General features: G+C 43.0%; 1 protein-coding gene and 1 long non-coding RNA gene across 2 annotated transcripts; one reads left to right on the forward strand and one right to left on the reverse strand.

Moving 5' to 3' along the window:
- The first annotated feature begins 1255 nt into the window (after nucleotides 1-1255).
- On the forward strand, nucleotides 1256-1867 carry LOC135491613 (uncharacterized). Its single transcript, XM_064777584.1, has one exon. It carries the CDS (start codon nucleotides 1256-1258, stop codon nucleotides 1865-1867), a length of 612 nt encoding a protein of 203 aa, XP_064633654.1.
- Nucleotides 1868-5972: 4105 nt separating this feature from the next.
- Nucleotides 5973-12603, reverse strand: LOC135490639 (uncharacterized). The gene is made up of 4 exons (XR_010447747.1): nucleotides 12533-12603; nucleotides 8823-8905; nucleotides 7575-7626; nucleotides 5973-6065 (listed from the first exon to the last, which is right to left on the reverse strand). It is a non-coding gene; the product is annotated as an uncharacterized LOC135490639 (long non-coding RNA).
- Between the last annotated feature and the right edge of the window lie 12909 nt (nucleotides 12604-25512).

Genomic DNA, 25512 nt, shown 5'->3' on the forward strand with positions numbered 1-25512 from the left:
AAAAACATATTTCTAGCGAACTATATCCAGGATGTATTTGAAGTACCACGCAGGGGGGTAAGCAGGTAAACATCATTGCATGAGGAGTAATGGCAGCCAATGCGCCTCGATCAAGTCCGTCCTATATTAGTCACTTGATGAACGAGCTAGGACATAATATGATATAGAACCCGACCGTTTCATGAATGCGTGCCTGCGATTTGAAGTACGAACACGCGAATTAACAACAAACGATTGGCGTAATACAGACTTGTACATGTATAACCGAATGAACCGACGTGTATTTCGTGGATATGATATTTCTTGCACGTTGATGTCCTAAAAATGGGCAGACTATAAAGGACTGGCAAACAACAATGAGAATATAGTTAATTTGATAATGATTGATAGCGTGAAATCAATACTGATCAATGTGGACATTTGGTTAAGTTGATGCCTGTATAAAATACATAAATTTATTAACAAATTTTGCATAAATTTTGCCACTCTGACAATTTTCTCGTTTTTCCATTTTCGCATTAGTTTATAAAGCATACCACTAGAGTGAAAAAATTTTTTGGAATATAACATCCTGAGATTCAGGTTTTTGTTCTGCTACCTTGTATGCAAAACCCTGATAAAAAGCAATACAATGCACTGGGAAGGGTGGCTGTTCCGATTACTTCAAATACCACGTATATAGTTTATATGGGTGTTGTGTTAGCCAGAGCTAGCCCTTGATTATGAAGAGATTTTCAAATGGAGGTTACCATGGTCTGTCTATGTGCTCTCCCCGGCCAACAGGCACAGCTTTCAATACTTGATGTTTCTAAAAAGGCACTCTTGGCATGGCCTATCAAGGAGCTGCTCACGGTGCTCAACCTCTAGCTTGCCTGTCGACTAAGTGCCTTGCCCGAGACCTTGCTAGGAGGAGCAAGCATTTTAAGATTATAGTAGTGATATTCCTTGAAAATATACATCTGATTGTGAGTGAATATAAATCAGAATGTTAATTTTTACACAATCAATGGAAAGAGTCTTTACCTTGACAGTTTCGAGAAGTGACACTTCTCTTCCTCAGAAAGTTAGTTAGTTCTAAGTTTGACCGCTAGATGTAGCCTTAAACCACAAACTTTCTGTTATCAGAACATTGTTCGACCGGAGAAATAACATCGTTTCCGAAGAGAGTGATAAAATTAGTGAAGAGAAACACATACACACATCACTGGGCAGATGTGGTTACCCTAATTGGTCATTCAATCGTGTTACAGCTCAAATGGCTAAACACAAGGTAAATAAGAGCAATCCTAAGAAAAAGAACACTCAGAATCCTGACAGCAGGCCAAAGGCCCTGGCTGTCCTCCCTTATGTAAAAGGAGTCACCGAGACTATAGAACGGTATATGAGGAAAGCGGGGGTGGCTACAGCATGTAGACCACACACCACCATTAGACAATTGTTGGTTCATCCTAAGGACAAAAGGGATATGCTTGATATTACGGACTGTATTTATCAAATCCCTTGTGCAAATTGTGACAATGCATATATCGGTGAGACAGGCAGAAAGTTCTCGGTCAGACTGAAAGAACATCAGAAAGACGTAGGGACTGTAAAGGACCGTAAATACACTCGTGCGAACAGACTGTCGTCTCAAAGTGAGTTCAACAAATCCGCAATCACTGACCACGTTGCCCAAGTCAACCATAACATCGATTGGGACAATAGTAAAGTGTTGGAGAAGGAATCGACAAGATTCACCAGATGGGTCAAGGAGGCAATCTGGATACGCAAGACCACCAACATGAACAGAGACGAGGGGGGATACAAACTGAGTCACGTGTGGGACGCCAGTTTGGCCGCTACATCTAGCGGTCAAACTCAGGACTAACTAACATTCTGAGGAAGAGAAGTGTCACTTCTCGAAACTGTCAAGGTAAAGACTCTTTCCATTGATTGTGTAAAAAATAACATTCTGATTTAGTAGTGATATTGTAATTGGTACGAGCCATTGGGCAGCCGACATGACGTGTGAAGGCCTATCTGAGTTCTCCTACTTCTTCTCCGTATAAAAAGGGGCCTATTGCTGACTAAGATCTCTATCCGGCCAATTGATATAATGTCATATACACGCAAAAGAACAGGGCCCGATCCTGTGGATAATTGGTTGGTTTAATTGTGTCTTCGAAATGGCCCCTTTGATATTGCATTAGATTTTCATTGCAATTCAATCTTTCGGCCCATGCAAGATCACGGGTCCGACATGCTCAAAAAAGCAAACATTGATTCATAGTTACGTTAATACCAAGAAAAGACAATGATGATAATGTTGATAATTGTCGCAACCTCTCTACCTGTCCTTCTTTTTCCTTTAAGCAGGGTGTACATTGGCAACATTTCTCCAACATTTTTACAACATTTTTACAACATTTTTACAACATGCCCTGTGTACACTATTTTAAGAGTGTTGGAAATTTGTTGGAATATGTTGGAAGTTTGTTGTAAAAACAGAGCGGGAAAAATTTTTTGGTGGGAAAATCATGGATGAATTCAAGGAGAGCACATGTGTTTTGGCTGCTTCTGCCACAGTTTTGGCAATTGTCTTGTCAAGACGGCAAAGGCGGAGAAAAAGGAAGTCAAGAGACAGTGGACCAGGCCGTGGATCCAAATGAGGCAGCAGCATGGAGCATACCATTGCCTGCTGAGGGAGTTGAGGATGAGTGATAAGCCCTCCTATAAGAACTTCCTGAGAATGGATGAGGGGGCATTTGAGGAACTCCTTGCTAAGGTTTCACCCCTTATTGCAAAGCAAGACGCCCAATTAAGGGAATCTATACCTGCTCCATTTTGTCCATCTAGGGCTGGTCACATGACTTCAGGTAGATCACATGATCAATTAGATGTTGTAAGAATGTTGGAAAACTGGTTTTGCTCTGTGCACACTTAGCAACATTTTTACAACACGACCAAAAACTTGCGACAACAAATTGACCAGACAATTCTTTTTGCAACATATTTCCAACAATTCTCCAACATTTTTACAACATTATTTTCTCTGTACACACTTGGCAACATTTTTCCAACACGGCGTTGCAACAAGGAATGTTGGAGAAATGTTGTAAAAATGTTACTCGTGTACACAGGCCTTTACGCTAGACTTCGTCATGTGGGAATGCTGCATTGATGACGTCATAACCTTAGGCGCAAGGGCGCTTTCGTATGATATAGAGTTTGTGGTGTGTATGTGCAACAACGCAACACACTTCTTTCTGTATTTGGCAAGTATATGTAATTCATAATTCAAGTCTGGCCTTCGTTTACTCTTACTAGCATAATACCCGTGGCGCGGGTTGTTTTAGGGTGTTGGCTGACTGTAGGGTCGGGGCAATTTGGGTAAAATGAAATTATATGTCTGGGGGTTGGATGTTGTCTTGATTTTGATATGCGTAAAATAGGTCGATGTGTGATGTGGAGCACTCCGCGCCGACCCAAGTGTTTACAAATCGAACATGATGATTTGGAGGATGATTTTCCTCCAAATTACTTACACTATACGCGCTTTGGCCAAAACGACCGGAAAAATAAAACTCCACCACTCTTCAAAGTGGTCTCGACTTATTTTGACGACATATTTCGCGAATGGTGAAGAGTTGGCGTGTTACGAACTTAGTACAACAAATGCCGCGAGCATAGTGGGTGGCAGCACCAGACGGAGGAAGTAGTTCGCCTAGGGTTTTTTCGACACCCTCCGCACGGACTCCACTCGTTCCGGAACACTCACTTACTTGTTAATCTGCAGTGGTTAGCCTGTTTTTATTGCAGTAAAGAAATGTTAATTGGGATTTTATATTATATTTTATATTTGCCCCGGGTATTCATATACGGAGCTATGCGCTACTTTGCGCCCAGTGCTTGGGTCGGCAGTTTTGTTATTATGTGACGTGTATCACGTGATGAATTCCCATACGGTACTTAGAAATATTAAGAGCGATTAACAACGTAAGGTGAAAGAGTACGACCAAAATAAACGGGGAAACTTGCGGAAATGGATGAATGCTTTAAACATATAGTGGCCCCAATACTTTCCCGGCTTATTTTTGTATAATCACACACTTTTGATTTAATAGATGGCCCCATATGCAAATCAGACCTGCTGAAAAGGCCCCTCATGCTAATGAGTATGCCCATATATAGAAAGAACAAAAAATGCTATTTCTCCGAGATCGCTGCAAAGTTTACCCATTTAACCAGGCGAGGACCATCTTCATATTAACCACGACTTTCAGGAAAGGTTTCGAGGTCATCCGATCTGAACTGACGGCGGAGATGTGTGACAAACTATTTCAGCTCTACGTCCATTATAGTAGTGATGCAGACAGCTTAAATGATGACCTCGGCAGCAGTGGGCACCTAGGCCTACTTCGTTCGACGCCTTGAAATCGTATTTTAGAATCATGCACATGTACCAATTTTCATCGATGATTAACGTTTACAACGGTAATTCCGATAACTACCAAAGCTGGCGCAGTCATTCATTAAATCTATAGCGTGTCCCTTATAGATTATCTCACAATTAATGGAACCCATACCGAGCTCAATAAATTGCCTTTAGTCTTCTGACAAAGCCCGCTCGCACCATGGCCTAAATCCCCATTGTACTACAGTCGTATCAAAGGGACATCAGGGCAATCTTGATAGCTTCGACCCCCACGAAACAGTTCGGATAGGAGTCGATAGGCCTGAATTGGCAAGGACAACGTGTATTGGACTAAATTGCCTACTACACTACATGCCAGTATACGCTACATTAGCTACATCTTGATGGTCTAGCTACGAGCTACTTCCCAGTGATATTCTGTCTCTGTCCACTGAACCTAGGCGATCCCTGAGGTCACATAACATAGCTTTTCTGCACTTTACAATGTATTATCTGGAGTCGTACGGTGGCAGGGCCCAGGGGCTTTGATGTTGACCGTCAACCAGAGTTAGTTTGAAGAAATGTCGTCGATGATTTCACGAGGTGACCAATGAACAAAGTTTTCATTTTGAGAAAACTCCACTCAATGATTCCGTATAGTTTAAATGACTCTGTGCATTTATACATATGAGTATGATGGCACGAAATGCATGTAAAGAGTTATAGAATTGATAGGGCTTTGAATGTCACCATGTTAATTGGTGTGTAAGTAAATAGGGCTACTCAGATGGCGCTGTTCTCTCAATTTTAGAAAAATTGTAGACTGGTCACTTTGTGAAATCATCGACGAAGTATAGAAGAATATGACAAAGTTGATAAAGTTATCCCGGAATATATTCATGTTAAAAAACAACTTCACATCCATACCTTCTTCCTCGCTTACTGTCAACAGAGAGTTTGAGACTGAATCGCTCTCATCTAGAATGATGAAGGGAGTTATAGTCTCGATAAAGGGGTGGATAAAAAATCATGATATTCCCAAAGGTGTGACAGGGGCATTCAAGTCGCATCGGGTGTTCAGCGACAAATTCGTCGTGTGCGCAGGGCTTCTCTGATTAAATCCTCGTCGAAGATGGAACAAACCCAAAAGTTGTGCAAAGTCGGAGTTAGGTTGCAGCTTTCTACCAGCCCGGTCCCTGATGGCGAACCATTTGGACATAAAAGTATAAATGCTGGTAGAATTTGATTCTCTTTCTTTTCCTCTCCTGGCGTGGTCTCAAGATGTCATGCTCAGCTTTGGTGTTGCGTAACGTTTTGCAGGTCAATGCGACATCCTGAGTATCAGGACTGTTCACTCGGAACTTTCAAATTGTGGAATGGAAGGTGTGCGAGGGGAGGAGCATATGCAACGAGAGCCTTTCAATAAGACTCTGATACAACTGACTTCGGTATGTGAGGATGCGGTATAGCGAAGGATGAATGATCGTGAAAAAGCTAGTAATGTTTTATAATTTTATTTCCATTGTATTGGTGTTTCAGATCTGAATGAATACGTCCGAGACAAAATCAACGGTCTTCGCACTGTGGTCTCCAATACCTTGGGCTGACAGGAACTACCTTGCATATCAACGGCGAGCAGCACGGACACAGGCTATGCCGAATTGGGGAGCATCTGCTGAAAAACAAACAAAACGTTATAATTATCACCACTGATCCGAGTGCCCGAAGCTATTAATAATTTGACATTATCGCCGCTGCTGTATTGGTAAATTGGCCTAAATGTCACAACTGAGCCAAATGTTTAAAAGGACTTCATGAATATGTATATTTTTCGTTGAATCTTTCACACTTCCGGACCTAGGCTGTCTATATTTTCCAACGGGCTACAATGACCTCGTCATTACTCTACTGTTATAACTAGACTTGGCGGTTTAACACTGTGTACAAGCGTACCGGGGCTATACACTCAATGAAAAGAGCTCACTGAATACTCTTTCTCATGCAGGGTATTTCCGAGGCAATACCACATGGTTACGTCTTCATATTGGCTGTACGGCGGCAGGCATCAAAATGTGCACGATTCCCCTAAATGACAAATGGTGTGGACTGTTCTTCCTGTATCTCTATCGCCGGAACTATATCACTAGCAAAGAAACGACACTAGGCCCACCTTAATGGTAAATATTCATGACCCTAGCAAAAGCCTATTTATAGAACAAGGCCTGTCAGTCATACCTAGTCAAATAGCAGAAGTCGATGTCTAGGCCGAGGCTGGTCAGTGCCGTCTTACGTCTTATTTCATGCATCAAACAACCATAAATAAATAAGCAGGTCCTAATTGTAAGTCATGGTGAATATTAATTGACGGGATCTGGGGTGGAATTATCTGGTGTTAGGTCCGGAGATAGGGTATACAGGTAGGTCCAGAAAACGCACCAGATACTTCCACTACCAGGGCCGAGTTGTTCAAAACAATGTTAGCTTTAACGGAGTCGTTAAGTCTTAACGTGAAAATGTTAATGGGTTTAACTGAAAGAGATAACCTTCTTGAGGATACTTAACGTAACCGTTAGGGATAACGTGACATTTGCACTTTTGAACAACCGGGCCCTGGGGGTTAAAACCATTGACGTTAGTGGATGGGGAATCTTTCGAGGTGAGAAATGATACCAAGATCGACCGATTTGGTTCAGTAGTTTTTCTTTTAGATCCTATTTTGTGAAGCACAGACAGGCTTCATTCGCTCATAGGAAAAATCGAACTGTGTCGGTAAATTCAACTTTTAATAGTAAATAGGTGGATTAAATGCCAGGTAATATATTGACATGAGATAATGTCAACAAGGTTCCTAGTGACAATTTGCAACCGAGTAAAGGTCGTGTTAGCATTGCCAGGCCTCAGCACACCACCGAGATGTTTGTAACCTACAACAGAAGCGTTCTGTTTTCTTACATTGCACCTGACCAAGGGACTCCAACCTTGCGTCACAAAAAAGCCTGTAAAACAAAAACTGCTGAACAGAATCATTCGATCTTGGCATCAATCTTTTTCTAAAAAGATTATCTAGCCACTGGTTTTAATAGTTTTAACCCCCTGCTAGTGGAAGTTGAAGTATCCGGTTGCGTTTTTTTCTCGACCACCCTGTACAGCCGGGTATGGCCACTGTTTTATCAAGTCCTACCGTTTCTCCCTGTCTGCTTCAGCATCCACAACTGCTTCACCCTGGCCCAGATCTAAAATATGAGATAAAACATTGTTCATGACCCAGTAGGTATCCTTTCGTTCCAGGCTCTAGGAAGGCGGGGGCAAAATGACAGGTCATAAACACATTTTTGGTGATAATTTAGAGTAATCTGCCCCCCCCCCCTCCATGTGATCGGACAATAAAACAGGGTATTTTATGCATTCTGCGCAGGATTTGAATTTTAAGGATAAATGAATTTTTATTTGGTACATTTTATGTCTATGTTAGTAGATTTGCACTGCTTCATTATATGGCAAGTGAGCAAAATTCTAATTTCATTCAAGATGTCTAATTTCATTCAGAGAAATGTCCATGAAAACGCATGTTAACAATGTATGCCGTGCGGCAAATTTCCATTTCTATCGTATAAGCAATATAAGATCTTTGCTCAGTAAATCAGCAGCAACAAGTGCAGTGCGGACCTTAGTTGTCTCGCGGTTGGACTACGCAAATAGTCTGCTATATAACATCTCTGAGGCCAATGTGCGTAAGCTTTAACTGGTTCAAAACTCGGCAGCTCGTCTCGTCACTAGGGTGTCCAGAGGGGATCATATCACTCCGGTTCTGTGCGCACTCCACTGGCTTCCTTTGAAAGCAAGGCTCGAGTACAAGGTTAATCTAATGGTCTACAAATGTCTACATGATTACGCACCAAAATATCTCGCAGACTGCTTAGAAGTTTACAGACCCTCACGCTCCCTGCGGTCAAGTACAATGGGTCTGTGTAAGGAAGTCCGCACAAACCGGGTGATAGGCTCCTCTGCATTTGCAGTGGCGGGACCAAAGCTATGGAATGAGCTTCCAAATAGTGTTCGTGGCCAGAGTACCCTGGGTCGTTTTAAACTGCACTAAAAACTCATATTTTTAAGAAATTCTTTTGAATCCTTTGCACGTTTTCATTAGTAATGACTTTTATTCTATCATGTATTAATGTTATGTTTTATTATAAATTGTAAAGCGCTTAGAAATTTTAACAACGTTAAGCGCTATAAAAATGTTTTTTAATAATAAAAATAATAAGATAGCGTTCTAGTTTTGCCAAACGACGATATTGAATTTCATATTTTGTACGTATTGATTAAGAAATTGGCAATTTTCAAATTTTAACGAGTGCATTGGCCTTAACTAAGGCGACTATTCCACTTCCATCAATAAACACTGGTCCTCGTTGAAAAATAGACTCACCAGCCAGTGCAAGGCCCAACACGAGCAGCCCAACAAGAAACACACAGGACGTCTTCATTTCAGTGAACTTAGATCCGCTAACTCTAAAAGGAAGGTGCCATCAGAAATAAAACAAAATGAGACACAGTTTATTAAATATTTGTGAAGGAATTGAGATATGTCATGGGTTACAGGCCGCTAGTACGAAGATCCGCTTGTCCTAAGACCCGCTAGTCCGAAAGCCCGCAAATTTGGAAAAAAGGCCCGCCAGTCCGAAAATGAAAAAAAAAACAATCGGAAAACGTGTAACCCTCAATGTTAGGGATTATATTACGCTAAGCCAGCTTTCCTACCACAGAATAATCATCAGAGTCACCAGAAAATATCATATTTCTTTCAAATAACGGTGTATTTTTCCATTTTGCATTATTTGGTATTTTTCCTGATTTAGACTAGGGGGCAATCGGACTACAGTGCGATCTTCTTCAAAATGAATTTTGTAGTGTAATTTTCGAACTAACGAGTCTCGGAATAGCGGACCTTTCGGAATATATAGACGTATGCGCCGTCAGTGTCGGGTAATAAAGGGCGTTTCAAGCAGAACTGACCATGAATGTTGTCTAATAGTGTAGAGTTCAAGTTGTCACTGTTCACTTTTCACTTGTCCCATGTTAACTGACTTAGGCTTGATAACACGATGTGAGGGTGAACTGGGACGCTGATGATAAGCTCTAGTTGACCTGGACTCGTTATTTCACAAAAACTGGGACAAAAAACATGGCTGACTGAACACCTGACAACCTAAAAACTTGACCACTCCCAAACACCTACCTCTAGGGGTAGGTGTTATACCTGTACATTTCTCCAATGCATTTGCCTTGTTTCTTCAGGTGGGCCAGGGTAGGTGTAACACTAGTGTCAGAAAAGTGTAACACTTTCCCAACACCAGTTTTGAAATCTTGGGGATTCCCTCCTCAAACACCGGTGTTACACCGGTGTAGCCCAACACCGAGCAGGGTGGTCAAGTGTTGGTGTAGTGATGGTGTTATCTTGGTGACGGTGTTACACCAACACTTTACACTTTTTCAATCCCAAGACTTGACCTGACCCATTGTGAGTAGTACGTCGCCCGCTCTTTGGAAATGACTTGTTCGTTCTTCGATCATGTCACACATGAAAAGTGGACAGCGACACGTTACATGTGAAAACATGAACTCTATCAAATCGCGGCCTAAGAGGAAAACACCGACAAATGAAGATGGTTATCATAAAGAAAGACGTATAATATTATCAGTGCAGTGCCCTAGTAAGCGCGCAGCGCCTTTAGGTTGGGGGGAAACCCCCCAAACCCCCTGGTTGGGACCCTGCTATAGTTCCTTCCGCCAATTTTTTGTTGTGATAGACAGTTTTCTCCGTGTATCGCATTAGCAGTAACTCAACACCATCGTCATAATAGCCGGCAAAGAAATGGAAAATGTCCCCCTCCCCCCCCGAAAGGTGTCCAGACTATCGTAGTCTGGGACTCTGGCAGATTCTAATGTAAAGTGCAAGCTCTATTGAACTCGCGCAACTGTCGCCATGGAGAGACCCCCCCCCCCCCCTACCCCCGTCCTTCTGACATGTTTTAGCTAGTGCATTGGGGGAAGGCCCCTCAACCCCCCTATTGGCCTCTCAATAAGTCCTTCTGAGCTGCTTACCCCGGGGTGCTTGAGTGGAACCTCCAAACCTTCATGATGGTGCAGGCCTTTGACACGTTTAACCCAGAGCGAGGAAGAGGTACTCCTTCGATGGTACCCTCACTGCAACCCTCAACCATCATTACCCTTCCTTTTCACTGGCATGATATTGGCAAGACTACCAAGAGGTTGTACTGGTGGCTTCTTTGAGACAATTGCTTGTGGTCGTATCTGGGCAACCAATTCAAGGGGTCAGGGATCTAGGGATCAGGTTTTTCCCCCACCAGCATATTGCCGAATGCATAAAAAATTGGTTGGAAAGGGTTTTTGCTGGCCAGGAGACTTGAAGACACTTGACTCTTGAGGAACACGAGACTGATGAACAAAGAACCTGAGGAACATAGAACCCTCTTCATACCTGGGAGCATAAAAAGCCTGCTAGCGAATATTGATTATTCTTTAGAAAAAAACGGAAGATCTGCAAAACCAATGGTACCCCATAAAAACATACATTCCTCCTTGAGGTGTCTTCGGATCCCACCACGGCCCGTGTGGAATTCGTTCAAAAGGTTTATTGAAATCTCAAAATAATTTTTTTTTCTCGAAGCGCCTGCCCGTCTTTTGCTTCATTATTTCGGGATTATATCCATTTTAAGCATCTTTTGGATATTATCACTAAAGTATCAAAAATCAAAACACATGTGTCGGGGGGGGGTAAACCCCCAGAAATTGAAGTTTGATTAAAAAACAGTGAGAATAATCGTGTGGTTCTCTCTCGGAGCTCAGAATAGTCGAGTTGCTACTTTCGCGCGTTTATCTCTTCTGGCGGCCATTTTAAGTCAAATTTAAGCCATTTGAAACGAATCCATGGACTTGAGAAACATTGTTTACATTGGATGACGTCGTATGCACGTTAACCATAGTAGCGCTTCGCAGAAAAGCCTTCGGCTTTTCTGCTGCGCGCTTACTAAAGCAACTTTTGCAAAAACTGACAAGCCGATGACACTACAGACTTTACTTTTACATTGTAGGCCAGGCAATAGAATACGAGTGTCTGTACAGTCTTTAAAAGTTAAAAGACGCCAAATACACAAGAATATCACCCAAACCACAATGGCTACACATTTCATGTATATATAAATATGTTGGTCATAGAACAATGTCTTTTCATAAAAATGTTTGAAAAGAGGAAATGGAAAACAAATCATATATTCGTAAATGAAATTTTTCTAATTTTTGGAAATCATCCGATTTCAAAATTTCTTGCAGCATCGCAATCCCAAAATTTAAAAAATATTAAAATTTTTCTTCAGTTTGTTGTATTTTCTTTCTAAATTTCCCCACCTCATCAGTTTTAGACTGATAAACCATACTATTGACAAGGTCCTCTTTGGTCTTGGACTATAAAAAGGGCTGTTGACTTATTTATAGTAGGCTTCAGCATCATAAACTGAATAAATTGACCAATTGAATATATCATACTGGCGCCTTTTCTGAATTCCAACGTATTAAGCTGGTGTCCAAACAGACAATGATAATAAAGGACAGGTAAGAGAAAGGTGACACCACAGAAATGAATTAGTGTTTGAGAACTTATTATTCTTCGAGGTGCATGCCAATTGATTTATGAAGGCCTAAATCTACATTGAATGGAGGTCATTAATTAGGAGAGGGGCCATTTAAGAAGTAATTTATGGGCTTAGGAATTCAGAGATATTCAGACAAAAAAATTTACCGAAAAAGCCATGGAAACTGGCTTACATTGTGTATTTGAGATATATTGGGATAAGTTGCTAAATAAATATCAAATAATATGAATCAGCAGAAGACATTTGGTGATTCAATAAAGGAAAAAAATCATCTTCAAATTTTATATTTTACCCTTGTTCCTTGCTTCTAAAACTTATCCAAATAGCATTGTTCTATGACCAACATATATATCGATAACTGGTAAAAACATGCAACGCGGAGCCCTTGTGATTTGGGAGATATTCTTGTATATTGGTGTATTTTTACTTTTTTAAACAAGACTATACATGTATAACAGAAACTCACCTGATAAAGACTTGACTAGACACTCAATTGACTTCAAAAACCGATATGGAGCTTGCGGGCAATAAACCGAGCATTTTATACGATTCTATTAATTATTGGCTTTAATGAGATTTCAATTTTATATTGGCTTTTAATCAGAATTATTCATGAACTTTGGAAGTGCCTCCAGGTGCAAATCAGCATATACTGTAGTTTCATGAAAATAACACCACTTCATTAACAGCCGGTGTCGCCGCCCCTGACTCATAGGGTGGCGAACAGAGCTGTTGAGAAGGCCGATCATTGGCTGGGATTCCAGAGTGGGTTGTCCAGGCCTCATATCCAATAATACTTCAGATTCGAGTCCAATCCTTATTGTTTGGGTTGTTGAAACCGATTCGTAGGTCTCCCATGAATGGGATAATGGGATCGGGCCTTCGGCCATTGTACTGAGTGTCCCAGAACATTTTCAACTAATCGTCATTGGTAGTGTAAAGGGTGTCCTAGTGCTAATGGCTGATAGTGTACAGGGTGTCCATGAAAAAAGTTCAACTGACATATTGGCTTCTACTGGTTTTAGGGACTGACCTGCCCTTTCAAAGTGAGGCGCTGCTCAGGGAGATAATGGAGCATGTCTTCGGGTCTTATCATCCCTTACCAGCTTCGGGCTTTCAAAGATACTTTGCAGTGCGAAATTGGTAAGAATGAGAAGTTGTCCGTCACATATCTGGAGACAAAACCGAACATTTCTCTGAATGTACAGTCTTGTCCGAAGTGATCAGTGAAGGAATAAAAAAGAGACCATGCATATCCCGATTCAATTTTTTTTCAAAGCTAAAGATACACATTATTAGATTGTCCAGCTTTCAGAATCGTACCCACAATTATTCACAACACCCACAGTCAATTCAAGTCCATCACAATGTCCTCCTCGACTACATTCACGAACTCTGGTCCATCCACGGCAGTCTCCTCTTCTTCCTCCAAGATAGCATGTGGTCCAGCTTCGATTGGCCTTGGTCGAAACGATGCTTCAAATCAGTTGACGATAACGTCCTCATCAACACCATCCCAGGCATCTCTGATGATGTTGGTCACGTCTCTCAGGCCGATGTGAGGGCAGTTTCCTCGTTCGTCCGTGTGGTCCTTCTTCCACGATTTCCATTGTCGCCGTACGTGACATTTGAAGGACTTCATGACTGCAACGTCTAACGGTTGTACGAGGGATGTGCAACCAGCAGGTACGTAATCCAGGCTGCCTCTCATGTCGCGGACTCTCGTCCGGAAGTTCTCTGTCCGGTGGACCTGATAATGATCGACGATTAACAGGAACTGGTCGGTCTCGTTGTCGGTGACGTAGGGTGACAGGACTTTATCTAACCAGTGGTGCGCCGTTTCCTCCCTCATCCAACCAGTTTCCGATTGGGTAATCTTTACATCTGCTGGTGGGTTGTCTTGGAGGGCTGCAAACACCCGGACGAAACCTCTTCCGGGGAAGGTGATGTCCGCCGGCAACTTTGCTCCAGAGGCTGCGATGCAGAGGGTGACGGTGTATCCCAGCTTGGTATTGGACCTGGATGATCGGACGTCTATGGCCTTCTCCCCCGTGGTGTTGGCCGTGTACATGGTTCTCATATCAAACAGGACAAAGGTTTGGTCCATGTTAAAGAAGAACTGCATCTGTATATCAAGACGATCGATGCTCCCAGTAACGCATCTCGGAAGGTCTGGATCCTTGCAGCAGCATCAGCGGGGACGGTCGTTGTATTCTTGGTCACCTTCCGTAGGGACACATGGCCTCTCTTCATCAAGCACTCCACCCAGCCTATGGATGCGTTGAAATCCCATAGCTGAGGGCGACAATGCTGAATCCCTTCTCTGACATCTTGGGCTTACTCATTTCACCAGCTTTGCCACACTACCAACGCCTTATCTGGAATGTCGAGAACGGAGACTGCGAGGCGACGCTCTCTCATCTGCTGCAGCCATTGGTAAAGCTGGTCCTAAACCTGTGGCCATAACGGATCACGGGGCTCCATCACCGTCTTCTTCCGGCCATGCCCTTGTTCCTGCTTCTGCTCGAGGTCCTCGAGATTCCACCTTCTAAACTTCTCCCAGGGGATGTTATTGTGGGCGGCGAACTCTCTCATACTGCGCACCGTACCGTTCACCAGTGCCTCCTGGTCTCTCAGGTAGGCAAGTTTTTCTGTCACGGTGTAGCACCGGCGTCGTTTTCTCAGCAGCTCTACAGCATCCATTGTCGCACAGGCTTCCTGCACTGTGGGTACCCTCAGTGGGGCTTCATTCATAGGCCTAAGAGGCCCGAGAATTACTCAAGAAAACCACAAATCCTAGAAACTTCGATTCTGTTTTCTCCCACGTTGGCCTAGGGAGTCTAAATCAAAAAAGAGGGTTGTATAAAAACAGATGATGAGCTCCTCGTTTTTCTTCGGAATTTCGTGACTACTATCATTGCCTGAATCTCACTTTGCTTTACTAATGCAAGCATTCGTAGATTTTTCTTCAGAGATTCAATAAGGACTTTTTTTGTTTTGGGGGCTTTGGAACAATCTAAAGGGTGCTTTAGTTTTATGAGACAACCTGTATAAACGGTCGGCGAGTGGCCTTACCGCCAGTGGGGTTCGAACCAGGTACCTCTTGACCGCTAGTCGGAAATCCAAGCAACTAGTCCACAGCGGCTCCTTGACAACAAGTCACATGAATAAGGAAGATATTTATCAATTCAAAGGGACGTTGCTATTTGATTTATTTAGACTGGTGCTACCCTCCTTTCTTCACCAGCTAGGCATTGGATTGTTCTTGTTGTGATGCTTAGTGGAATATTATTTGCACCAACAGCTGGCGACCTACACGCAAACACATTTCATGCAGTTTACGACTCCTCAATGATTTAATTTACCATTACAGCAATTTTCAATTTGCTTGGTAATTAAATTTGATAGAGTATAAGGGTGCGGTGCATCCATTTGAAATAAAATATATTTTGAATTAAACGTTTCAAATTTTTGACAAGTGGCGAGGTCTTAATTATGGCACATGGTCGTTCAATGCCATTAAACGTATTCAACTTTGATAGCCAGTCGGATGGGGACACCAAGTCGTCCAAAGGTCTCTAGCGAAACAAATACACATTGATATCCTCAAGGATATTCGTTTGTGTGTGGCAAACGGTAGAGTTACCAGCGAATGCGATAATTTTACATTCGTGTCTACTCGTGGCAAATCCGTAGTTACCTATTTAACACTGCCACAAGACCTGATTGGAAAGTGTATTAGCTGTAAATTAGACCTCGTATCTGATCTTGGTGAATATTAGATTTGAGTCGATTGTTAGGTGAGAGGAGTAAATGCCCTGATCACTCTTTAGTTACCATGCTACTAGACTGTGGTGTAGATCTACCGCTACGTTCTGATGTCAACTCGGCTGAGGCGACTCAAGATGCCAATAAAGGGGCAGGTAGAATTTATTTTTTCGATGGGCAACCTAATCCCTTTATGCGTGATGATACATGTATTTCTATTGATAATGTTTTGACGAATCGTGAGATGGACTCACACCTGCATGCGCTTTGTTGATGTCGGCTGTAAGTCAAAGGAATTGCATAAACTTTGCAAACCGTATTGGAACAAAGAACTGTTGGCGTTATGGTATAATGTATAAAAGAAAAAGGGCTTTGTGAAAAGAACAAGGCATATAGCAAGACGCCTTAGATTAGAGTTTAAGGACGCTTCATGGTTTGACCGACGACTAAGGTTCTATGAGCGCATTTATGACAGAAATATGATTTGAGAGTTTGACGAGTTGCAAACAACGGATCCGATGTCTTTTAAGGATGCGCTCCACAAACTAGGTCCGCGAAAGGCCAATGCGATACCTTCCCAGTATATACTGAGGTCATGGCTGCAGTATCAGAAAAATGGCAGTCAGCAAACGACAATTATATAACAGGCCAGCTGACCAAGATATTGAATTAGATAGCAGTTTTTTTGAGGAGGTGATCATGATCAGGAAAAAGAAGGTGTCCGAGAGAGAGGATAGGATGGCAGAACCGGAATATTTCGAAAACGAGTTTGTTAATGGAAGGATAACCTGTGTTGAGGTTAGAAATGCAATAAAGCGTACAAAGGAGGGAAAAAGCTCTGGTTTGGATATCATACCAAATGAAGCATTTAGAAACGACCAGGTCATGTTAACATTAATGCATTTTTCAATGTTGTACTGGATACAGGTTGTTTTGGCTAAGGGAGATCACTTGGTAGATCACATGGTATTTCTAAATCTGTGTAATGATGAGCAAAATGGTTTTCGTAATAAAATATCCTGTATGGAGCATATGTTTACGGTAACATCAATAGTAAGGTATATATAATGGCAGATGGTCGATCATCCTACCTTTGTTTGTTTTGTTGATATGCAGAAGGCATTTGATTGGGTTGACACATATATGTTATTATAGAAACCTCTTAGCTACAATATTTACGGTAATATATTACGAGTTATAAGAAACCTCAATCTCGAATTAAGATAAACAACACCTTCACGAACTGGTTCAGACGGTCCGTAAGTTAGATTTTCTGAAGGATAAACAGACGAACTTATTTAATTTAATTTATTCGTGTAAAATACATGTACAATATTAAAATTAACATAACAAGACATTTACAACCAATATACAACTTGATAAAATGTACCTGTACTACACAGGTAACCATATAGGTCGAGACCTATTATATGGCACCGAACGCTTCCGAGTGGAATCTCGGCTGCCACAGTCGTAAACCGTCACCCCTTTTAAGAGCCGGTGTTATAAAACACGTGCATCAAAATGCAGACGATTATAAAAAGAATTGTGCATAAAAACCAAGTCCTTAATTTCGCGACGGTACGACAGGGGCAGCAGAGACAACGCTTGCAAACGTTCAACATAAGGAATGTCTGGGCCTAAAATGTCACGAGTCACTCTCCGCTGAACACGTTCCACGCTTTCCAGATTACGCCGCACATGTGTGTCAAATACCTCCGTACCATATTCAAGGCGACTACGCACTAGTGATTTGTATAACATAATATTCAAATTTACGTCCGACGAACGCCCACATACACGCCTTATCATACCCCACATTCTACTGGCACTGCTTACGATACCATCGACATGAGATGACCATGACAGGTCCGAAGAAAAGACAATACCAAGATCCTTAAATTTATCAACCCTAGACGCAAGGGCCCAACGCGCCGCGTAGCGGCAAAAAAGCGAAGCTGGCGAAACATTTATAACGGGTCACCGTCACTTATTATTGGACTTATAGCGCATTTACGGGGTTGCAACTATTTTGCTTTATAGTGTCACCAGGAAAGAAAAGCATGCGACCTAACGCCGATCTATTTGTATAAAGTGATAATTGGAAGGTATATAGTAGGAAATATCAATAAAATAATCATTCCATGTCGTCTTTTGAGGGCATTTTTGATTGTAAAAAATATATGTGTACGTCACCGTAGTCTCTGCAATGATAATTTTATCAGAGCAGTCTCGCGCAAGTAGAAGTTCTTTACCTACTAGTTCTTCACTTATTAGTCTCAACGTCTGGCGCAAAGCCAGACGTTTTCCATTACGATTTCACTACGATGTTTGACAATAAGGAGCAGTGCGCGGGATATGCTAATGAGCAGACTTCCCTCGCTTGAGTTTCTGAAGAATGTTCCATATCGCGCTAAGCTCATCACTGCTGATTATGACAGGCGTGCAGCGGTAGGTATCTGCTCCCCAACTTCCACCCTAATACGGTACAATAAGTTACCATTTGATGAGAATGGGACAATGCCCTCACTGTGTATGGAGTCATAGGGATAAGAAGACATTATTCATTAGTGTTGGTACAAGTGATTTTGCCCAAAAAGCATGCGCATTCAAAAAACAAAATATGCAAGGTATCACGTACATGTAACATGACCATGACGACGTGCAGAAAGTGCACTGGCCAGTGCATACCCTATGGCTATGTATAGTAAACATGGTAAACATGAACAACATCATTATTCATCGGCAGTTCATTTTACTCCGAGCTTTTCCTGAAACATATTGCCATGATGATTAGGCCTACCATGTACCATGACCAATAACGGCACTAGATCATGTAGATGTCAACAAGTTCACATGAACCGTATAATCCCGCATAATCCCGCATGGCGCATGTGGGGCATGCGTCTAAACCAAAGCCCCAAAATCACTTGTTTTGGTCTATTTCACTTGTGTTTCCCCCGTCTCCCAGTCCATAATACATTTACAGTTTACAATCCCCGATCATGGCCCAACAAAAGGTCATCGGTTGACTAAAGCCAAGGAACACAACTGTTCAATGGATTTATAGTTGAATGCGATCAAACTACATCTTTTCAATCTTGGATTGTAAATTTAACCCCATGGGCCTAGGGAAGGCCCTATAACAATACTTTCGACACAGTTATTATCTCCGCTGCCTCCACCATGTTACACACAGTGCTCACTGCTGATTCTAAAATGCGCCACCTAGTCAATTGCACTATCGTCATCACCTCATCATACTTCATTGACATTACAGGCACACATTGACATAGACCACTGTTGCAATCAACGACACAGTCGCTATCCAAGTAGCATTGTGGAGGTAATTATCATTATCATACCTCATTAGCATGTGAACCAATCGCGTCGCGTCCTTTGCGATCACGGCAAAGCCTCATGGAATAATGTCTTTCAACGTTGAATAATTTTTCATATTCCATGCCTACAACTTCAATTTCTTCATAATCCATGGCTAGAAGTTCAATACTAATATAATATCCAAGCTAAAGTTACAAGAAGTAGTCAATAGGGGTCTCTCACCTCTCACTGTATGTCCACACTATTCACGCTTGTACGAGGAATACATTCAATGCTGAATCTAACAACACCCAGTGCCCTTACTCTGTATATTAGTCACTGGAAGATGGCCCATTTCACTCCTTGCTTCTACTTCACCTATAGTCTCATTGCAAACGCCTCAGTTCTATGATATCACATTCACTTTCAGCTGTCATGCAACGCAACAACTGTGCTATCTGCCATCGCACATCAACGAAGAAGTGCAGCCGCCCACATTCCACCTCACGTCTGTCCGACCAGCTGCAATCCTCGAGGACGCCCCACTGTACCACGATTTCACTACGATGTTTGACAAGAAGGAGCAGTGCGCGAGATAGGCTAATGAGCAGACTTCCCTCGCTTGAGTTTCGGAAGAATGTTCCATATCGCGCTAAGCTGACCACTGCTGACCATGACAGGCGTGCATTGGACTGGTACAGGTTGGAACTGAACATTGAATATGCTGGTGGTGACGCTTTCTGATGAGAAGTTGGTCGTGACTGATGCAGTATCCTTGGACTTGTCCACAGCATCGTTCAATCATTGCTCTCTGAGCTGCCTTGATTCTGTACCCAAATACTAAGACCAAATGCCTGTTGACTGTGCTTTAAGAGAGACTGGCGCCATGCCTAGAGATATGACTGACCCCTATTGGCAAATTTGTATGACTTTATCTTGCCTACCTAGCTGCTGCCTATAGTCTCCCTTTAACTGCGGAACACTTCAAAGTCGATAAAATGCCATGTTCCACCTTTTAATGTGTTCAGACTGCCATTTTCAAAATAATCAGGTCAGGACACTGCCTTCTAGTCTCACAATAAATTTTGCTTTCCTCAATATATAATAACATTTCTTCTTCTTCAATGCTTTCATCATTCCAAACTTCTCCTCCTCTGACTTTTACAGGGGTACAGTCATGGCAATCAAAACCCAAATACTGAGACCAAATGCCTGTTGACTGTGCTTTAAGAGAGACTGGCGCCATGCCTAGTCTCTCTTAAAGCACAGTCAACAGACACCAACCCCCTCAGACTCAGAAACCACAAACGCCCAACCCTTCCTGCTACCCTAATACTTCTGGATAATGCAAAGCCATTTATGTTATAGAAAAAGTGAATCGGATTTAACTTCCGCGTGTCTCTCATGACCATACATTTGTTTGGGCTGAACGTCATGCCCCACTGCCTACTCCAAGCGTACACTTTATCGAGGTCAGATTGAAGCTGAAAACAGTCGGTTACAGACCTTATCCCCCTACTCATTTTGGAATCATCAGCAAAAAGATCCATGGGTGTACCATCACTAACAACATCAGCAATATCATTTATATACAATAAGAAGAGTAGTGGGCCCAAAATGGACCCCTGAGGCACACCTGACAATACATCTAGGAGTGACGACTCCGAGTCATTGACTATAACTCTTTGCTTTCTGTTAGTAAGGTAAGATGTTAACCAAGTCAGGAGACGTCCGCATATTCTAAATGAACGAATCTTATGTAATAAGAGGCAGTGGGGGACGGAATCGAACGCCTTGGCGAAATCTAGGTTAATAACATCAGTCTGACCCCCATTGTCTAAAACCTGGCCCAGTCTATGCTGAAATTGAACTAGTTGCGTGGTGGCGGAACGCCTGTTAAAAACAATGCTGACCTTTATAGATTAATGGACTTAGATCTGGATAAATACTGTTATAAATGCAACGCTACATTACTTTAGAAACCACAGGTAAGAGAGACACAGGTCTATAATTTGAAACCAAGTGCTTGTCACCCTTCTTATACACTGGTACAACGTTGGCAATTTTCCAATCATTTGGTAAAGCACCCGTCTGCATTGAAAAGTTGAATAAAATAGCTAGTGAAGAACACAGTGGAGAGGCACACTCGTTTAGAACTCGCGTAGAAACCCTGTCATGCCCACCAGCCTTAGACTTGTCCAGCTTGAGTAACACAGACTTCACTTCTAATGGTGTAAAAGTAACAGAGTCAAGATTATAATTAGCATACATGGGAACATCAGGCTTACTCAAGTCGACATGATGAGAAAGATTTGAATAAAAATAATCATTGAAAGCATTGGCCTTGCGCTGAGGACTCTCAAAAGACTCATTGTCCAGCTTCACTGTCTCTAGAACTGAGTTTGACTTTGTCTTTGCGTGATAAAAGTTCCAGAACCTTTATGGGTTCATGTGCACTTCTGAACCAAGAATGTTTACATGAGTTTTGTATTTGTCACGAGTCAAGTTTCTGAGTTCATTTCGCAGGCGTCGGTATTTCCTCCGACTAGAGTTAGTGTTTCTATGCTTAGCACTGCGGCGGGCAGCGTTCACTTTCGATGACATGCGCCTCACTTCGCGGTCAATCCATGGTGGATAGCTTTTGTCACGTATTGTTTCCCGCGGAATAAAGCGGTTTATTCCAGTGGTACACACCCCTCGCCGTTCTGACCACAAGTTGTTAATTCCTTCCTCGCGTGCTCGCAAACAAAAGGCAGAGTCAGGGCCTAGCTCGTCACAGAAGAACGACCTTAATCCCCTTTAGTCCGCATGCTTAAAGTCATAGACCACGCGCGAAACTCCACTCCTAGGCGGCATTCTAGTCCGGAAGTTTGACACAGTTGGGAAATGATCTGAATCGTACATCCCTGGCCATGTCTCGGTGTCACTGAAGCGCTCCGGTTGATTTGTCAGAATTAAATCGAGTGTGTTTCCATGCTTATGAGTTGGGTTGTGGACTAGCTGAGTTAACGAGAAATCATGCACAATGTTACAAAAACACTAGCCACATGGGAGCCGTTGGTACAGGTCACAGTATCCCAATTGATGCTCGGAATATTCAGGTCACCCGAGAGACAAATATTGCTGAATTCACCCTCACAATTTGTGAGAACATCCCTGAGGTCCCCCAGGAATGCCATCTGCTCATCGACAAGATCCGGTGGATTATAGCACACAATAAGAACGAAAGGCTCATGAGAATCCGGTTTAACCTCGCACACAAGAATCTCAGAATTTTTCTTTTCTAGGTCAATTCGACGGTACGCGGGCATGTCCGATCGACATGCCATTAGCACTCCGCCACCATGTTCGTGATCCCGAGAATTACGGTCCCTCCGGTGGATGGTGTACACAGGCAGCAACATCTCACCGTCTGCTACTTCAAGTCTCAGAAACACACACGAAATCAAACTGATTGCAAAGCACCAGCTGCTGGAATTGCGCCAGCTTATTTAGCGTTCAGCAACATAAAAGAATGACCATCCCTTTCATGATTGCCAGCGGAGTTGTCTCGACACATTGCGTCTTCCTAGCGATTACCGGTAGGATTCGCACCACGGTTAGCTCCTCCGCGGCGATAGTTCGTGTTGCCCTTAGGCATGTTACTGTTAGGCCGACCTCCGTTATTTGTTCGAACGTTTTGAGTATTCCCCTTGTTGTCGTTTATCTGTTGCTTAGAGACCAACCGTGAACCTTTGACCTCCAGCACATCGACAGCACCCGGAATGCTAGTCACAATTGTCCGTTAGTTGTTCTCGGCAATCTTGTGCGACAGAGGCTTGTATTATTGTCGTTCGAAATATACATATTCCTGTAAAGACGGCTATCCCGAAGCAATTGTTTGGCCTCCATGATTAAAGCTTTGTCCTCATATGACCGGCACGTGGCAATAATCAGGCCAGGGCGGTCATTGTATGAGCGTTTACGTTGACTTTCTGAAAAGACACGTCGTTTAGCTTAGTCATTCCCGCACAAGGGCCCGTGCCTTGTTTGTGGTATTTTCGTTTTGGCCGTCTTGAAGGTTCCGAATCACAATATTGAGAATCTTTGAGTCCGCGGAATCATCCGACTTGCTACTCAGAGCTGCAACCTGAACCTTTACTGCTGCAATCTGAGCATGAGTGTCCTTACAAGCCTCCGCTACTTCCTCCTTCACCTTCTCACACACAATATCGTTCACCTTGCGTAACACAGATCTTTAGACGATAGTATCCATGGCGACGCACGCGAAGAGGTTAAGACAAGGGTAGGAAGGTCGCAGATACGGGAACATCAGGTATCCAAAGCGAGGCAGATAAACAAGTATGGCCGACTTGTTGGTAAACGTGCACAGGAGGAAAAACGCAAGGTGGCCGTCAAAAACGGCACGATCTCGGCGGAATATATCGACAAATGGGTAAAGAACTGTTCTCAGCGGATTCTGATCGATCCGGATTCGTCTGTGTTGGCGAAGGAATTAAACTTTGCGGTGATTAAGTGAATTGCGGTGAAGGGATTAAGCTTTGACCCAATCGAAGAAATCATCACGACAACAGAAACTGCATGTCGAAGGCTCAACGATGGTGATGCCAGTGAACTCCATGGTACGGTCATCAAAGAGATCGGCAACCGCAAGAACATTCAACAGAATATCACCTCAGAGGAGGCCAAAGCCATACAGACTCCACAGAAAGACGATTCGATCAAGATTCTGCCAGCAGACAAGGGCAGGTGCACTGTAGTGTTTGACAAGACAGTTTACTTTGATAAGTGTATGACTCTCCTTAATGACACCAAAACCTCTCAGGTGCTCTAGAGAGACCCCACTCAGAAATACAAGAAACAATTTGCCAGCTTTCTGAAAAAGTTATTTGAGAAGGGTGCGACTGATTAGGACATACATCGTAAACTAAACCCCACAACTGAGACCCCGCCTTAGTTTTGTGGACTTCCTAAGGGCCATAAAAAGAGACACTGTTGCGACCGATTGTGAGTAGCATTGGATCGATCTCGTACAACTGTACCGGGCATGTGCCAAAATCAAGGATTACGAAGCAAATGATGACGATGAATTAAGGTATTGATGTGAGTGCCCTATTCACTAGTGTTCCTGTGGACGGTGCCTTATCTGTCATCCAGAAACACCTGGAAGAGGATGTAACACTCTCTGTCAGGACGAATATGACCACGGCGGACGTCATCAGATTGTTAGAACTATTTCGTTAACGACGCCCACATTAAGAAATAGAAGGTGTGAGCTACTGAGTTCACGGATCATTTGAACAGCATTGATCCCCATATCAAATCACTACATTGGAAGAGGTGGACAATGCTGTGGCATTTTTCGATACCCTCAACCATGGTTACATCTCCAGCAATGTGTACAGAAAATCGACCCCGCGGACCAATATCTCACCTCCAATGATCCCCTTCAACACGTGGGGGTGGTTCTCACTCTGCATCACAGGGCAGAGAGTGTTGTGTCGGACAAAGACAATATTGACTGAGATCAATCATGTGAATAAGGCAAAGACCTGATGTGGTTACCCCTCATGGTTTTCCAAGCGTAAAATCACTGAGTGACGTCCCCAGGGCCCAATGACCAACCCACCACTGACCAACCTTAGTCCAAGGGGTCGGTGGTGGGCCTGTATGTCAATAAACTGCCTGAAGGTCTAGGTCGCATTTTCTGAGTATATGGCATCATTTTGCACCACAAACCTGGTAACACTCTGAGACAATATTGCTTGTTATACCCAAGGACCCTACCCCGCCTGAGCAAGTTTGAGGACCAGTTCACCACATTATGTGTAAAGGGGGGGGGGCGGGGCATGGTGGGCATTGTGAACAAGATTACATCGGGGAAATAGAATGGACACTCAAGGCTCGCGTCAGTGAACATCATAGACCCAGCTGCTCTTCTTCCAAGGTTTCCAATCATTTGTTTTAGGACTTAGTGGGGCCGAATCGGTAGATGTCGTCCTGGGTACCCCTAAAAGGTACCCAGTTTGAAATTCGCGAAACGCTTAGGTACCGTTTTCAAGAACCTCGTCGGCAGGTTTCAAAAGTGCGCGAATTTCAAACTGGGTAACTTTTATTGTCCTAAAGGGTACCCATGATCGTCCTGCGTAACTTTTAGGGGTGCCCAGGACGACATCTACCGATTCGGCTCAAGTGGACACAATTTCCAGCCGGAAAAAGTGAAATTCCCATGGCAAGGGAACCCGATTGGCACAAGAGGGGGATCAAAGAAGTCATCAACATCTGGAAACACAAGCCGGCGCTAAATCGAGATGGGGGCGCTACCAACTGCCCAGGATATGGGACAATCTGATACGT

This window comes from Lineus longissimus, chromosome 7 (genome assembly GCF_910592395.1).
Source record: "Lineus longissimus chromosome 7, tnLinLong1.2, whole genome shotgun sequence".
Taxonomy (NCBI): domain Eukaryota; kingdom Metazoa; phylum Nemertea; class Pilidiophora; order Heteronemertea; family Lineidae; genus Lineus; species Lineus longissimus.